Source organism: Rhea americana, unplaced genomic scaffold, assembly GCF_003343005.1.
Source record: "Rhea americana isolate MKP2758 unplaced genomic scaffold, rheAme1 scaffold_39, whole genome shotgun sequence".
Lineage (NCBI taxonomy): Eukaryota > Metazoa > Chordata > Aves > Rheiformes > Rheidae > Rhea > Rhea americana.
In genome coordinates, this window is record NW_028186523.1 from 2,863,305 (window position 1) to 2,879,979 (window position 16,675).

The 16,675-nt window shown below is 38.5% G+C and overlaps 1 protein-coding gene across 2 annotated transcripts in view; it reads left to right on the forward strand.

Annotated features, from left to right (window-relative positions):
• TOX (thymocyte selection associated high mobility group box) overlaps nucleotides 1-16,675 on the forward strand; it is a 218,967-nt gene that overhangs the window by 195,957 nt on the left and 6,335 nt on the right. For both annotated transcript variants that reach the window (XM_085313560.1, XM_085313561.1), the window contains one exon: nucleotides 10,865-11,251. In XM_085313560.1, coding sequence (XP_085169686.1) covers nucleotides 10,865-11,251 — 387 coding nt within the window. The remainder of the gene's footprint in view (nucleotides 1-10,864; nucleotides 11,252-16,675) is intronic.

A 16,675-nucleotide genomic window follows, 5' to 3' on the forward strand; every position in this document is an offset into this window, starting at 1 on the left:
ATGCAATTATTAGCAATTTGATCACGTAGTATGTTTTATACTTYAAGCCTCATTCAGTGTGAGGCTCATTTCCTGCTTATAATCAGATGTTCACTGTGGAAGACCCTGTGTTGTACTTAGGGCATATTGAAGAGCCCTGCTTCCTTAAGAGCTTTTCTACCCAGCATTTTCAACAGCATTGTAGTGTAAAAAGATTGTTAATTCACCTTGTCAGTGGTACTCTGGAGCAGGAGGTTTGTATTGTCCATGTTTTCAAACACAACTAAAACATTGTGAAAGAAAGTTTTTGCTCTTCTTGGATGTCCTGCTTTGAGGCATGCAGGACTTTGTTTTTCAGAGTATTTGAGTGATATTGTACTTTCCATGTCCATAGCAAAGCTCCAATGGCTTCAGAACCAGTTGGGTGGCAGCAGGGAGCTGCTCGGTGGTAGTTCACATCAAACATCAGGACATCCACTTGCCATCCAAACTGTAGGAAGTGCAAGATTTGCAAGTCTTCATTTTTCCAAAACACAAAGGAATTGACATATGCCACTTTATACCTCTGTGGATCAGATCTGCTGTTAAATTCGCTGTGCTCATCAATACCATTTGAGCTGCTGGAATACCTAATCAGAATATGAGCTTGTCTTTCCCCAACACAGACATGGGACATGCTGGTTTTTCCAGGAGATGTCTTAGCCTCTTCTTGACAGTAGAATTCTGAAATTCAAGACCTCTGGTTTCCATCCCAAGGGGTGAAGGTGTGTTGTGTAGGGTCTACAGATTTCTCTGCAATACTCAACACTTTGGTTTTTTGCTCTTCTTCTTTCTTCCCTCTTCCCTGCACCCAAATATTGACTTTGGTCAGACCTTTTCCTGGTCCTTTCTCTTGTCCTTGACCCTCACTTGCTTCTCCATGCACCTGGCATTATGGAGCCTAATGAAGGAACCTGTGACTGACCTCCGACTCTTAGTCAAATAGAGCCTTGAGTTTTAAATGCACATCTAATCAGCTTTAATAATTGAAGTTACCTGAGGGGAATAAATGTGTTTTTGATCATGTAGGAATTTGGTCAAATACAAATTGGGGATGAGAGGGTTGGGAGCATTTCACTGGCTATCCAATTGGTTTATAAATTTGGGTTGCATTTCATGGGAAGACAGGATGGTCATCTTTGACACAATCTGCCATCGTCCCTTCCAGATCTGAAGTCCCTGTTCCATTGTATCTTGAGGGCAATTTTTTTTTTTTTTGAAAGAGAGTTGTGCTTTACTTTCCTCTAGGTTCATTCTTGACAAAACTAAACTATTCTTGTTGGAATTTATCACATACACACATGCACACACAAAAGTCACCTAGATACCTAGTATGTACTTTCAGGCTGTGATATTTGACAAAATTATAACTGAAAAGAATTGAAGTGGCACCAGAAACTTCAATAGAAGTCTTGTCAGCCCATCTCTAGTACCTTTTGAAATGTTTCAGTGGTGCCTTTATAAAATAGGACTACCGCTCAGTAAATAAGGTAAACATACGATTGCATAAATGTTTTATGCATTAATCCTTGTTAAATCTATCAATATGTTTACTATGTTTTTCTCTTCTTTTTTGCAGTGATTGAAATTAATGGGGCTGTATTTGAGCTTGTTCATGTGTGGAACTTGATATGTATAGCAAAAATCACATTACAAAGCATTATATCTTCTGCTATGCAGATTGCCATACTGCTTATAATACTGACTAAGCCTTTGCATTGTAAACAAGTGTCTTTATATTTGCCCTTAGTTGCAACTTTTAGTACCATTCAGGTCCAGAAATGCAGTCTATGGTATCTGGTAATTTGTACAGCATTCATAAAATGCTGTGAATTGCAATTTTACTTTTTCATAAAACAAGCACTTTTTCTAGCTTAACCTGCCTTTTTTTCTGGCTGACAGTAGAGCTTTTGCTCTGTCTTTCAAATATATATATTTAATGTAGATATATAGGATAAATGTTAAATATATGTGCATAATGTACATATGTGTATGTCCATATAAAAACACATGCATAATATATATTTTACATAAACATAATACATATGTATATACATGGTACATATATGTATGTTAAATATAGAGGTATAAAATTATTTTTTTAAAGAGTACAAAGAAGATTCCTYCTTCTTGTTTTGTGCTTTCTGGCTAAATGAATCTTTAATTCTCTTCTGTATAGTGGCACAACTTCAAATTTCATACATATTTCAGACATATTTTAGCAGCTCTGGCTGGAACTAAAACCTCTCAGTGAGGAGAATATTATTCAAATTCAGAATACTCAAGCATATTTCAAAACTCTGGTGCTGTATCTAAGTCAAAGAGGTGTCCTCACTTGACATTGCAACAGACATACTGGATGTTTTTAAGTATTGAGAATAGTACAAATCTTTTGAACATGTAATATTGCTTCTTGAAGTATATGGCAGACTTAACTTTCCTAGCCTCCACTTGCAGTTATTTTTCATAAAGAACTAAAGGTCAGATCCAGTAAGCCTGGCATTGCCTTAATGCCATAAGCATAGCAATTTGTAACCAGAGAGTTTTGAAGCATCCAAAATATGTGTCCCATGTGTAGCATTGCCTATATTTTAATATAATTGAATAGCCTAAGGAATTCCATTGAGGCCTTTGGAGACTGCAAATGAATACGCACTGATAAGTTTGGCTTCTTGTAAAAAGCAAAATGGAGACCATATAAACAGGAAAAAAAAATCAGTAATCATGATGGTGTTAGTTTCCTATTTTGTATGTATACGTGGCAAGAGCACTCACAATATGAAAAGCAAAATAAGTGTCAGCTGTCACAGGAGCAGAAACCAGGTCATGCATCTCCCTACTCCTAAGAAAATGCAGATGTACAGGCACCTCCCTCCATGAGTTGTTTTCTGCAATGAATCCTGAATTCTCTGCTTAGTGGCTCAGCTTCTAATGCAGGGGAGCACAGGATCCTGTCTCACTCCTCCCTGAAATAACCAGCTGCTTGCAGGCAGAACAGAGCACTGAACTGTCTTGCCTCCTAGTAAGTGCTTTAATCAGTTGGGCCGTTGTATATAAGGAGAGCAGCAGTCCTTCTACTCACACAAAGGCACTTGGGTTCAATTTTGGAGGCTCCTGTATTATATCTTGTGCTAGTCCATGCAGATGTTTCAGAAGTTTGGAAAACAATTTCAGCTGTTCTCTGTGGAAGCGTTACAGAAAGAATAAATAAAAGATATGGCGCTCTCTGATGCCTAAAACCAATTTTTTTGTGGATATTAAAGTGCTACAAGATTATTGGCAGTGTTTCCCTTAAAACAACATTAACAAAAACTCAGTGATCATATGTACCTATGGGTGATACAGATTTTACTTTTTTCCCTTAAACATTAGAATCCCTGTCTGGGAAAATTATAAAGTAAGGCTTTTACAGCAGATACTTCATGTTTCTGTGATACATCAGTCTTTGTTTCTGGGGTTATTATGATACAATCAGAAATTTTCAAGGAATCATAAAGTTACGTATATGCAAGTGTGTGGTGTATCAGMGTATCTGGTAAATGAACATGTAAATTCRTAGAACAACTGTCAAATCTGATGATAATGCAAAGCAAGCCAACTTCTCATCCAACATACCTTAGCTGGGTTGCTTTGAAGCCAAGTTTCTACCCTAGTTGAAAAAGTAGAGTAAATTATACTTAAGCTAATGCTGTGAATTGGATTTGAGGTTAAACTGTGTGAAGCTTCAGCAGTGCAAAAAGTTGGAGAGGTTCTCACATCATTGCAGCCAAAAATGACCAAAGTGTCTTGAGTTTGGGAGTAGCCATCTTTTGGTTTGGGAAGGRATTGTGTTTGTTTTTAAAGTAAATTAATAAAAGAAGATAGGATTTCATTATTAGCATAGTGCTTCCATTTGGGGAATTAAAACACTTGTACCAAATTAAAGTTGCATATCCTTTATCACATGTATTAAGATTACATTCATAAAACATCCATTTCTACCTACATATCCTGAATGAATCCACGACAATCCCCTGTAGATGATGACAAAATGTATATTCAGATTTGAAGATGTTCTTCTGAGTCACCTTGGCTAATTATAGATGACAAGCAATGGCTTGCTGCTTTGTTCTGAAGCATCAAGGATGTGTCAAAAGCTTCTGAACTCTCTAGAGTCCACAATATTGTTCTTTCAGTAGATGACTGGAATTAGCAAAATATGGAACGTCATTTGCTAAGAGCCTCCTGTGACTTAGGTAGGAAAGTGGCTGCATTATAAATGTGCGCAATGGTGTGCTGGAATAAAGTCTCTACTGGAGTGAATAGAGTTAAGTCAAATGAATCTAAAGAAGTTAAAGACCTAAGCAGGAAAGGGAAATACTGCCAGAGATAAGTCATTCTCTCATAAACAGCTTCAAAGGAGTATTAATAAAAATGGCTGAGTCCATGCAGGCTTGAAGAACGGATTCTTTTCAAGGACAGGCTTGGGGTTGGAGGTGACCTAAAATCTCAAAGACATTAAAAAGGGACAGGATTATGGGAACACAAAAAAGCTGAGAGAAGGAATAAACAATTCAAGATGTTCCTTCTACCRAATAGACAGCGAAGACAGCAGATGCAAAGTTAAGCTTAGGTAAGCTTTGTAGCTGTGTACATATTCAGCCAATTTCCTTGTATCTACTTCTTTAACATCACAGTACTGGAGATAGTTCGTTTAAAGCTGAGTCAGACCTGCCAAGGTTAGATCACAGCCTCTCAAAGGCAAGGCCTATACAGTCTGGACCTAGCTGCTGCCAGCTGACATCATCGCTGTTATTACCTGAATGATAACTTCATTCTGGTCGTAGAGTCAGAAAATTGTTGAATTCCTCCATGTGGCTCAAGCCTCTCAGCTACACCAGTCATTAGATGTGTATGTGGCAGTCATGAGAAGGGACAGTGTAGCAACTAGTAGGTTTATTTACAATATTTACAATAAAACCTTATAACATTTTGGCTATGCAAAAAATTCTTCTGAGGTTAGATACATTTACCTGCAGGTAAAGCTGTTTGCCTTGGTGGAAAGCATATTGGCTGTAAGACTCTTTGTCCTTGAGGAGGTCTGTCAGCAAGTGTTTAAAAGCCACCATATATAGCAGTACTGGAAACATTCATTGAATGTGCACTAGTTCCACAAGATTATGCATATTTTACTGTAGAGGGGAGCTTAATTGCAGATGTTAATAAAAAAAGTGTTTTGGTTATATCTGTTCTGTAAACTACTAAAATTATATTGCTTCAGCTGAAAGATTTTGATGCTTTAGTTATTTTCGTGATACAAATAGACTGAGAAAAAATTAACAGTGTTCTCTGCAAGTAGAACAACTATGGTTTCTTTGAAACAACATTAACTTTTTGATTTCATATTGCAAACGGCAATATTAATTGAGAACTGCTTACTGGAATTAAATTATTGCAAAAGCATTTATCTAATTCCCATATATATTATAGTGCCATAAATTACAATAGGCTAAGAATGCTGAAAATAAAGCATATGTGTGTGTGTGAACTGAGGATGTTCATATATATGTATATATAAAAGTTCCTGCTTGATGGCTTCCTTTCTAACAATAACTCCTTTAACATGTTAAGAGGGCGAAATAAAGTAAGTTTAGGTGCTTTTAGCTTCTAGCTATAGTTCTGCAGACGTTTAGGGAAAAAGTAGTACACATCAGCTGGGAATGATTCTCAGCCTCTGTTGGCCAGGCCGTACCTGATTTTCATGATAAATAAAAATGGACATACAGTCAGTAATATTGAGGTAACAATGTTGGGCTCTGATCCAAATTCCATTAAAGTTAATAGGAGGGTTTCCATTAAATTCAGTTTTCTAGGAGTCAGACCCTTAGAATACTGCCTTATTAAAATGTATCCTTGCTTTGTTTTCAATCAGCTGGCTGCTGTTTCTTTTTCTACAGAAGTGAGGTTAGAAGAGCTGATAGTAGCCAGAAGGCAGCCACAATTCAGAAAGAAAACCAAAACTCATTTGTAGGCTTCAACAGCTGTTTGGTTATTCAGATCTGCAGGTGAGGGTTTAAAAAGCAACTAAAGACTTTTCAAAGTGGAAGGAAAATATCATCCTGAAGGAAACTATCTGATTGCCAGACTGGTATCACTAGACTCTTGCTCTTATCTCTGGCGTGGCTGGATTTAGCAGGCTGTCTGTACGGCAGATCATTTCTCAGTGGCAGGAATGGGTGACGAGCGCTGGGGTGAAACAAATCCCAGTGTCACCTTCCTCGAAGGAATTGCCTGAATTCCCTGTGCCTGACTTCAGTCCGCAGTGAGTACGCGGATCGGTGCTGCCAGGGCAGGTCCCCGTAGGGAAGCACGGCACAACTGGGTGGGCAGTGCTTAACCCCTTAGTTCTTTAAGTTGGCCAATGGGCACAAGGAGTTTTGGCACGCAGTAGACAAGTAGAAAGTGGATGGGAGAGTTCGCCTTGCCCTAGAATTGGAAGGAAAGGCCTAAGTTCAGTGAAAACTTGAGTGAAAACCCTGATTCAGTGCTTTCCAAGCTTTCTGCATAATGATCARCGCTCAGCACCTCTAAAGAGAAGACAGAGGCAGGATTATGAGAGATAATTATGAGAATTTRTATCTGCAGGCTGTGTTCACCAGTATAACAACACATTTCATTGCAAAGATGGTAGAAGTAGGATGATTTTGTGGACAAACTGAGGATCACTCACCAAGGTCTTCCATAAGCTGCACTTACCAGCTTTGATACTATCTTATTTATAGCATAGCATGCTATATATARTATAATACATGCATTGGTGCTTAGGTATAGAGCCAAAATAAGCTGTTTCCTTACTTTCCTGCTATTAGACAGGATAATCTATGTTATTTATGATTATATTAAATATAATTTAATTAATATATTCATCATAAGGATTATATTAATGTTAATTCTATTTTAATTTCTTTCTTTTCCCTTTCTTTACTATTTTGGTTTCTTTATATTGGATTTTCTTTTTTTTTTCTTCGCATTTCTGTCAAACAGTGGCTTTCTTGTCAAAAAAGTGGGTTTGGGGTTGTGCCTACAATACAGTTGTACGTTTTTCTGCAGTGTTCCACTGCTTGGCCCTGGTACCAGACTTACTTTGCCTTSACCCTCTGATGTTTTTTTTTAATGCAGATAGCAGTATTAGATTATGTTAGAGGGAAAGGCAGGTCCCTAAGAAACCTTATTCATAACCTTAATGGGATGAGATTACTCTTAAGATTTGTTGAATCTTGAATAAAAATAGCCTTAAGATTTGGAGTAAGGCTTTGAGCTAAACTCAAGAACAAGCATAAGCCACTCAGAGAGCATGAGGAACTATTGAGAAAAGCTTGTTTTCAGTCCTGTAATATATTGGCTAAGGTATACGTACAATACCTCTTCCTACCATTAATTAAAGACAATATTCTATCACCCTCTAGTGGTGGGTCTACAAAATCATAATTCTAATAGAGTTGTGATAAATTTTCTCATTGCATATGTAGAAGATAAGGGTTTAATGTTTGATGGCTTTTGCATATTGATTAGTAACTTTGGTTTCCACTGTATATAGCTGCAAATAAATGTAACTTGTAACTCTGGGGCAGAAATTGGAAGTGAAAATTCTCTGTCTTGTCTGTGGGCAGATTAATTAATTAGAGTGCTTTTTGAAATGATTTCCATACTCTTTCCCTCAGATAGGACAAGTGAAAATTACTGAATTTCAACCAGCAATGTTACAGTATATATATGTGCATTTGGAGCCCCTATTGCTAATGAGATTTCTTCTTTCTTAATTCCCAGTTTTACTTCTAATAAAAGTGCTGTCCTTATCTAAAAGACTGATGCTATATTGGACAGGTGCAATGCCCATTCAAATCTGTGAAAGCAGTAAGCGTGCCTGCAATAACAGAGTGTGGCCGATGTGCCATATGCACCTCTTGGTATATTTGACAGCAAAGCAGTATAACAAAGCCAAAATATGTGACATCACCTATTCCATTAGCTTCAACAATACTTACAAAAGCAAAGGTTTATGACCCAGCCTTAGAAAAAGCTGAAAGTGCAGTATGTTGGAGGATAGCATTTAATAGGTTCATTTATCAAGATTCCCAGTAACTGATAATATTGATGTGTTTCACACTGATATTGGACAATTTGGCTTCAGATCACATATGATTTAAAGCATCCTAAGTAACAGCAAAATACTTGTCTGAAATTGAAGTGTTGTATTATATCAGAATATAGTGAAATATATGGAAAGATGACTGATAGCTTCAGACAGCTGGAGCTGTTCCTTTCCAATCCCTTTGCAAACACACTTCTCAGGGTAAAGCAAGTGTTATTCATCTCTGGGCCTAAGACTATGCAATTCCTCCTAACATAATTTTGTATTTCAATTATTACATGACACTGAGTATCTGATATCTCTGTAATGTTATCAGTATGGGCCACGCGTTCACCACTTATGTGTGAACTGAGAGCCACGGTTTCCCCAGTGATTAAGCTAATTCATTAYATCTTTGTTAAAGAGGTGTTTGGCAACATCTTTCCAGTCACAAGTGAAATACAAATATATATYACTATGTCATGAAGAGTGCCACAAAGGCTGTTTGATACCTGCTCACTGGGAGGAATTGTTTAACCTCTCTGACCTCAGAAACTTCAGCAGAAATTGTCATTGCTCTACTGGGTACGTCATGGAAGGCAAAGTGTTCCCATAAAGGGATGATGCACACAACAAATCTTCACRGTTCTCCAAAAAGAGCACAGAATACAGCTCCTGTAATGTGCAAAGAGCCTGGCAGGCTGAAGAGGAGGGTCCTGGTCATGCCTCTAATTAGCAAACCTTCTGAATCTCCAAAATTTCTGCAAACCCACCAGTCTTTGTTCTCACACTTATTGGGCAAATATTACTGCGAACAGAGAGGAAAAGCATTTCTTACGTCCACATGAACTAATGCTCAGTAGTTGAAAAAAAATGCCAAAATAGCTGGTAGAATTTTGAACATGCTTTCAGGTCTTATCTTTTGCTATCTGTGTTTCTTTATCTCTGTATCTCAGTCCTGCAAGCATGGATATAATACATATTGCCCACGTGCACACCCACATGCAGGCAGAGCGAGGCAGATGCAGAGACAGACATTTGCTTTCCTTTTACCATATTCATTTAATTTTCCTTAGTTTACTGGAGAAAATAAATTTTCTTGCTATTAGAACTGCAGTTTTACTTAGCGAAAATGAAGTTATCTTTTTCGTCTTTAGCATCGCATGTAATGAACCAATTTCAGTAATGTGCACGSCGGCTGATTGTTGGTGAAGGTACGTCCTTCAGAAGGAATACAAATAGACCTCCTTCGGCTGCGCTGACCCCGCAGCGCGGAGAGGAACGCGAAACTTACTTTGACTTGTAAACTGAGCAAACATGACATGGAGGTCACAGAATAAGGGCATATATGCATCTTCCAGCCCTTGTTTGGACAAAGTGACTTCTCTCTCCAGAGGGACATTTCTGCCATTTTTTTCCAGCATGTTTCACCTTTCACTGGCTWTTAATCCCAGTGTGCCTTAACTGCTAAATTATGATTCAGGTCCCCACCCATAAGCACARGAGAGTTAAATATTAAATCTTTTCAGCACTTCTTTGAGCACGTGTAGTTAGTGACTCAGTTAGAAGATCTAAGGAAAGGAGAGTACGGAAAACAACAAACTGACTGTAAATCAAATGTAAACTATAAACATTAGAAATAAATATATTATCCCGTTCATTATTGGAAATATTTTATTACTAAAAGCTTAAGAGCTTAGACTATATTATAACATTTTTGAAAAATATATGTATTTTCTATTATTCCATKCAGTATTCGTCAAGCTTTAGTGAGATGGTTCGTGTTTGATGAAGACCATTTATGCAGACCATCTGGTTCTGTCAGTTTTGAACAAAACTTTTTCGCTAGATTCAGAACGGAAGTTTTGATAAAAGTGAAGTAATTGAGAATACTCTTATTTTTCTGCATGCACAGCTTGTGAAACATGGTAGATACAGGTGTGGATAGTGTCCCAACAAAGAATACTTCAAAATAAAGGCATYGGCACAGCACTTAGCATATTTATTCAGTGCAGTAGAACAAGTGTGCATGAGGTTTGGCCTTGTCACCATTAGCTAGCTGTAATATAACACTATTAGCAGCTGTCAACATGTGTAATAAAGGACACTGAAATTCTTATGCCTGTTCTGTAGATGGGAAAATGGTGCATGGAGCAGGAAAATGACATGTCAAAGATCACTGCAGGTTTTTGCTAGATCCCACCCTCTTGAATCTGTTTTCAACTAGGCCATCAAATTTGAGGATAGTAGTAATGACTGCTTGTGGGAATAAATGTGACAGGCTTGGTTTTCTCTGTTGTGTAGGTTATTAGGTCAGCAATGCCAGTTCCAAGTTTTGAAAAAGCAAAATGTCAGGTTAGGCCAGGAAGCAGAGGGGCTAACCTCTTTTTTTATGATGCTGAAGAAAAATATGTAAGGTAATAAGAATTAACTTTTTTTCTACTGTAATAACCAAGCTTCATGGAAAGGATATTTTGATGGTCCATATATATATATATTCTCCCATAGTGAAACCCATAAGAAAATGAAATTCTCCAGTATCCCAAATTACCATTACAGAACATTGATGTTTGCAACTACACTTTGCRTCAAACCATTCTGTAGACTATTGAAGCGAGAGAATGGTGCAAAGGTCCATCTCTGCAGTAAGGAGAACTTTGGGGGGAAACAACAACATTTTGTAGCTTCTAAGTATTGTCTGTTTTTTTTGTTTTTTGGGTTTTTTTCCCTCAACAGAGCTATAGTGAACCTGTTGATGTCAAGGCCTCCCAGCAACCTCAGATGATAAATTCAAAGCAGTCAGTGTTTCATGGGCCTGCCCAGGCTCACTCTGCGCTGTACCTCAGTTCCCACTACCACCAACAACCGGGAATGAATCCTCATATCACTGCCATGCATGCCAATATCCCCAGGAACATAGCACCTAAGCCCAACAACCAAATGCCAGTGACTGTTTCTATAGCAAACATGGCCGTGTCCCCACCACCACCGCTCCAGATCAGCCCTCCTCTGCACCAGCATCTCAACATACAGCAACACCAGCCAATTACAATGCAGCAGTCCATTGGAAACCAGCTACCGATGCAGGTCCAGTCTGCTCTACATTCACCTACAATGCAGCAAGTAAGTTGAGTTTTTCAGTTGTTGGGGAACAGTTTCTTTGAGGGGGTGGGAGGGGTGGTTGAGGAAGTGGAAATCATCCAGAAGTTGAGAGTTAGAGTGATTTAGGACCATGGATTAGCTTTAATTTTACAGGGTTCCAAAACTGCAGTAGTATAGTCCAAGAGCTTAGCCTTTCAAAGATGAGAACAAATGAAGAAGTTTACCTAAATGATGAGGACTTTCAGCGCAACTGTTTGTGCTACCAACATTAATCATGTTCTTGTGAACACTCTCTCCCCCACATATTCAGGAGTCATGCTTTAAATAGAAGTGTCTGTTACTCCTTGGATCTATCTACAAGGCAGAAAGTACCCAGAAGTATAACTGAAATTTAAAGGTGTTGAGAATGTCTATTTTATAAACAAAATGCAGSCATGTCTAGAAAAAGATACGACTGTAGCATGTGCCATGTGTACTTGTGCTGACTGTCATACGTAGCGGACAGAGGGAATGCGAAGCATAGCAGACTCTATTGTGCATGTTAGATTAAATGAGCACAAGCATGTTAATTTATGCTACATTCTTGCCCTCATTCTGGTAGGTAGGCAGGCTGTATTCCTGGAAATAAGTGGTCTATCCTCCGTATCCCAGTAGGGTGAGGTTCTTTTCAATCTGTGTTTCCCGTAGTCAATTCTTGATACATTTGTTTGRGAATCTGAATGAATACAGGCCAGTCGTATTACTTGGAGTTTTGGTCCTAGTCCTGTGGAGGGATGGAGCAGATTAACCCTGCTGATTTCATGAGAACAGATTTCCCTTTGTATTGGCTGAGATTTGACTAGCAATAATAAAATCTTGCTTTGCAAAGAGGTGTTACAGTGAAAATTTCTTCTATGGAGTTGCAAGAATCTCAGGAATTTGTATGCATACAACTTGTCAGTTCTGCTTGACAATTCACAGTTATGAACCTGCTATACATTTTGAATATCTCTCCATAAATTCATGTTTTCTAACAAGGCATATAGCATTTGCCTTACAAACAAGAAGCATTTAATCTCAAGAATGGTCTAAGAGAGGGGAACTCCTGAATRCAAAACACTGCTCATGGCTAGGAGAACTGATTTATCAGAGAGTRGCATTTTCCAAAATAAGACAAAAAAACAAAGGTGAAAGCAATCTGAACAGATAAATTCTGTTCAGGACATAAACTAAGAGAAGCCCAGGATAATCTGAATTGCCTCAGAGACCTTGATCTTAGTCCCAAGAAAAATTTTGAGTAATCAGGCAGGAAGGAAGATTTGTAAATGGTTTACAATTTTTGCCTAGTCCAACATACTTTTCATGCTGAGAGTAAAGCTCAGTAGACTTATGACCACACACACAAATGTGGAGTCTTTCCCTGTCATGTATTTCTGAAGGTTTTCCTATTACTTAGAAATCCGGAGAGTTTCCTGGCAAAGCCCATATGCAAGCCTCAGAGAAACTCAGGAGTTAGCACGAGACTYCGGTAGCTGGAAGTAGCTCAGCAAGCTACTTAGTCTTAGATCTAGGAAGGGCTGGCTAGAGATCCTAAGCCTGACAGAAATCCCAGTCTCAATTAAAACTGCAAACGCAGAGCAATGAAAGGCAAAACAGTGGACGGAGACCCAATGCCATTGTCTGGTTAGTGACAAAGTATGAAGAATGACAGCTGCGACAGCAGCCTGTTGAGATCATATTGTTATATTCCAGTGAGTCTGGTCTTACAAAGTGATTCAGTTTTCCCCAAATTAGAATCAACTATTTTATGCCAAWCTTAGAGTCACTTGACCAGTGCAGAGCAAGAGAAGATCAAACCATATGTTTCTTTTTCAGAACTGCTGGTAGGCACAGCTTACTGAACAGATTTGAAAAGGTGGTTTTGATTATTCAATAGATAGTACAATAACGGTAAGCAAAAGGTGTAATGAGGATATTAGATACTGCTTATCCATCTGATTAGGTATACATACAACACACATTATCATCATTGTATGAACAAACAGTACTTTAGGAGTTGCTCCGAACCATTGTATAAGGTAGGATATATAAGGTAGGATAATATGAGTCTTCTGATGCTTTTATTTTATTAAGCTGCACACTTGTAGCGTATGGTGACCATGTCAATGGTTTGGAAGAATTTTCATTCATCTGTGAGATCTGTTGTATGTAGTTGAGTCATTTCTAGCTTGAGAAAAAACATAGGGCATTAGGTTGTAGAAAAAAAGATATCTAGAAGTCAAAATGTATACCTGTGCCATACTACAGCTTTTGCTTTACTAAATACAAGTATGGTAAAATAAAAAATACTGTTCTGCTCTTCATTATTAAACTCATGAAAGGTTAGCTTAAATACTTTTACTGACTCACATTGCTTAGTCCAGGAGGGCAATGTTTAATTATAAACCATGGTAAGACTGCAGAGATGTTTCTGATCTTCGCTCAAGGTGACAGGTACTTATTACTTGTTGAAATGCTATGCTGTCAATCTTAACAGCAYTTCTCTTTTAAGCATCATGAAACATCTGCCAGCCATTTTAAATTTTTTTCACTTAATTTTTGTTTGAAAGTATTACAACTTTGAGCTCTGAATGTCCTATGTGATTTCACTTTACCTTTATAGATTTTGTGATGTTTATTCCATATTCTTTTATGTTTGTTTAATATACAACATTTTATACAGTTTGTACATTTAGTTTAAATATAGAATCCAGTCCCTTTAAAAGAATGATGTTGGCAAAGACAAAGCAAAAGCTGTGTTGAATTTTGGAGCAGCAAGGGTACTACTAACAATCTTCCATGCCACTGCTGAACAGTGGTATCCTATCTAGTCTCTTAGGTATGACTCTTTCCAGTCTTACCCAAGAAATATTAAAACCCACTATCCCTAGGATTACTCAGTAGCATTTATTAGTAGCATTAAAGGTTAGGTTGGCCACTAGTAGATATATAGCAAGAAGTTGAGAAATGTCTTGAGAAACGTGAAAATAAAGGCTACTGACTACTGACTCAAATATCAAGACAATGCTCTCCACTCGCTTCAAACTGAGCAAACACAGAACATGTTAAAAAGGAAAGAAACACGATGGAAGAGACCAACAAGCCCTCCAAACAAGCCACAGTGCAGTAACAGCAGCACAGAACGTTACCAGTAGTGCRGGCAATGAGGAGGCGTAGAACTACCTTGTATGTCCAGCCTCTGGCAAGGAGGAGGGAGGACCACCCCTCCCAAACCTGCCTGCTTGGCTAAGGGAGTACACCTCTCTACCACACAGAAAGGCAACAAAGAAGAATGGGAGAATATGTGGGCTGCTAGAGCCAAAGCAACGGTTGGCATCTGATTCAGCTTTTTTTCAGCTCCTCTTCCATCAGCTGTTTGATTTCCTACAGTTAACGGTGTGGCCACTCTAAGCCTTTTCCAGAGACTCCAGCAGGCTTCCAGTTTGTGGAAGCAGGAAGAAAAAAATCTAATTGGCATCCTCCTCCCTGCTTCATGACCTGCACAGGAAAGACTTTTTTTTCAAATGTCTCACCACTGCTCAGACTAACACACTTTAGTGTAGAAGAAGCTATAGAAGGAGGTAATTTTTTTCATATCACACTGCAATAACAGAAGAGTAGGTGTGTCAATAGCCTTATAACAATCTTCTACCTCAGGCATTCCCAGACTCCCTTGGCTAGATGCCACCATTACAGACTGAGAGTTGTGCTGTAGAYGTGTAAGAAGTAGCAGTGACAGCTCCCACCAATGGTAGGTTCTGATCTTTCTCTTCTGCTTTTTTTTTTCTTTATTCTTTCGTTTTCCCCCCCAATATCCAGCTTTGGAATAGTTTGTGAGTTGCTAGTGCGACATTCAGTGCCCTGGGAATCCCAGCAAATTCCCTGCTTTAACACAACAGCTACTGGGAGATTTGGCCACTTGTTTTCTCCAGGAGGAGGGAGATGGTTTCTTGTCAAAGACTGACTGGCAGTAGGTCTGAAGRACTGCCAGCTCTGAGAAAAACTATGCAGAGACCCGGACCTTAGTCCTGGCAGGCAGGACCACAGCCCTCCAAAATGACAGTGYGTAAAATATATAAACTCATCTTCTCATCATCCAACTAACTTTGAGGAAGGGCTGAGAAGAAGCTGCTGACCTAGGCAAGGAGTTCATGGAAGCAGCGCCTGCCCACACGACTGTAAGGACAATACTCTGATCCCCAACAGCTCCGCGGAGAACAGCACGTACTGCCATGCTTCCGTCAGCACTTGCCTGCTCATCTGCTGCTGCCAAGCTCAGAGAAAGTGCCAGCTGGAGAAGGACAGTGTCCTGAAGGATTCCATGAAAACTACTGAAAATCAAGAAGATCAGAAGTTTAGGAGCCAAAAATCCTCAATGACTGCACATTATCAGTTAATTTAAAATCAATTAATGCTGTGGAGCATGCAGTGGGTGCAATGCATCCAAACTGTTCTAAAATGCACAGGACAAACTACATTTTGTCTGTATGTGTTTTGTTCATATGCCTAGCATTAGTAAATCTTTTAAAAGTTCCTTTTACAATCTTTCCTAATTTGAGTTATTTAATAATCTTTATAGCTTCTGGAAACTAGACCTCTTTTTTCCTCTATTCCTTTTTCTTCCAAAACACTTAATGAGCAAATTAGATAACATTGTCCCTATTGTAGACATATGGGATGCTCCTCTGTTAATCTCTTCCACGATGAAAAATGCCTGTTTAGTCCTATTCTTAGCCTTAGGTTTAAATTAGATCTTGCTTTTGACTATATTTTGAATTGTACAATATCATACTATAGTTTTCTGAAATATTCTTAGCAGGAGCTGCGTTAAAGTTTTTCTTTGTAAAAGTCTAAAGCCATTTTGTAACGGTCTTTCTTTCATCCACTTTTGACATACTGAAAGAATCCTAGTAGATTAGAGGAGTGTGATTTTTTTTTTATTAAATGCTCACATGAGCATCTTATCAATGTATCGTCTTTTAACTGATACAGACTCCCTTCTCTCCAGTCTGTTCCTTTCCCCTGATTATATGTGAGATTAGACAACTAGGTTTCAGAAGATGTTTAATTTTTACTTAGCTGGAATCAGGTGATCTGAATCTCATCCTTTGTCATTCAAATCAGCCCAATTCCTCTGAAGTTCAGGCTAAAACAGCATTTGAAGCTGCAACTGTTCCTTTGAAAAGTCATTCATTTCTTTTGCTACTCACACGGCAGTTTCTGCTTCTTGCTGGGTTTACGCCGTACTCTGGCCCATTTTACTGTGCTGTTTTGCGTGCAGAGTGATAAAACCAAGGATTCGCTCTCTCCCAAATATTCTCAGTCATTTCTAAGGAACCTTTTAAAGTACCTCTGCTGGAAGCATCTCCTTCTCTACTTAAAATCCTTGTGGGATGGATCCCCAAATCCCCAAGCCATGTGGGATGG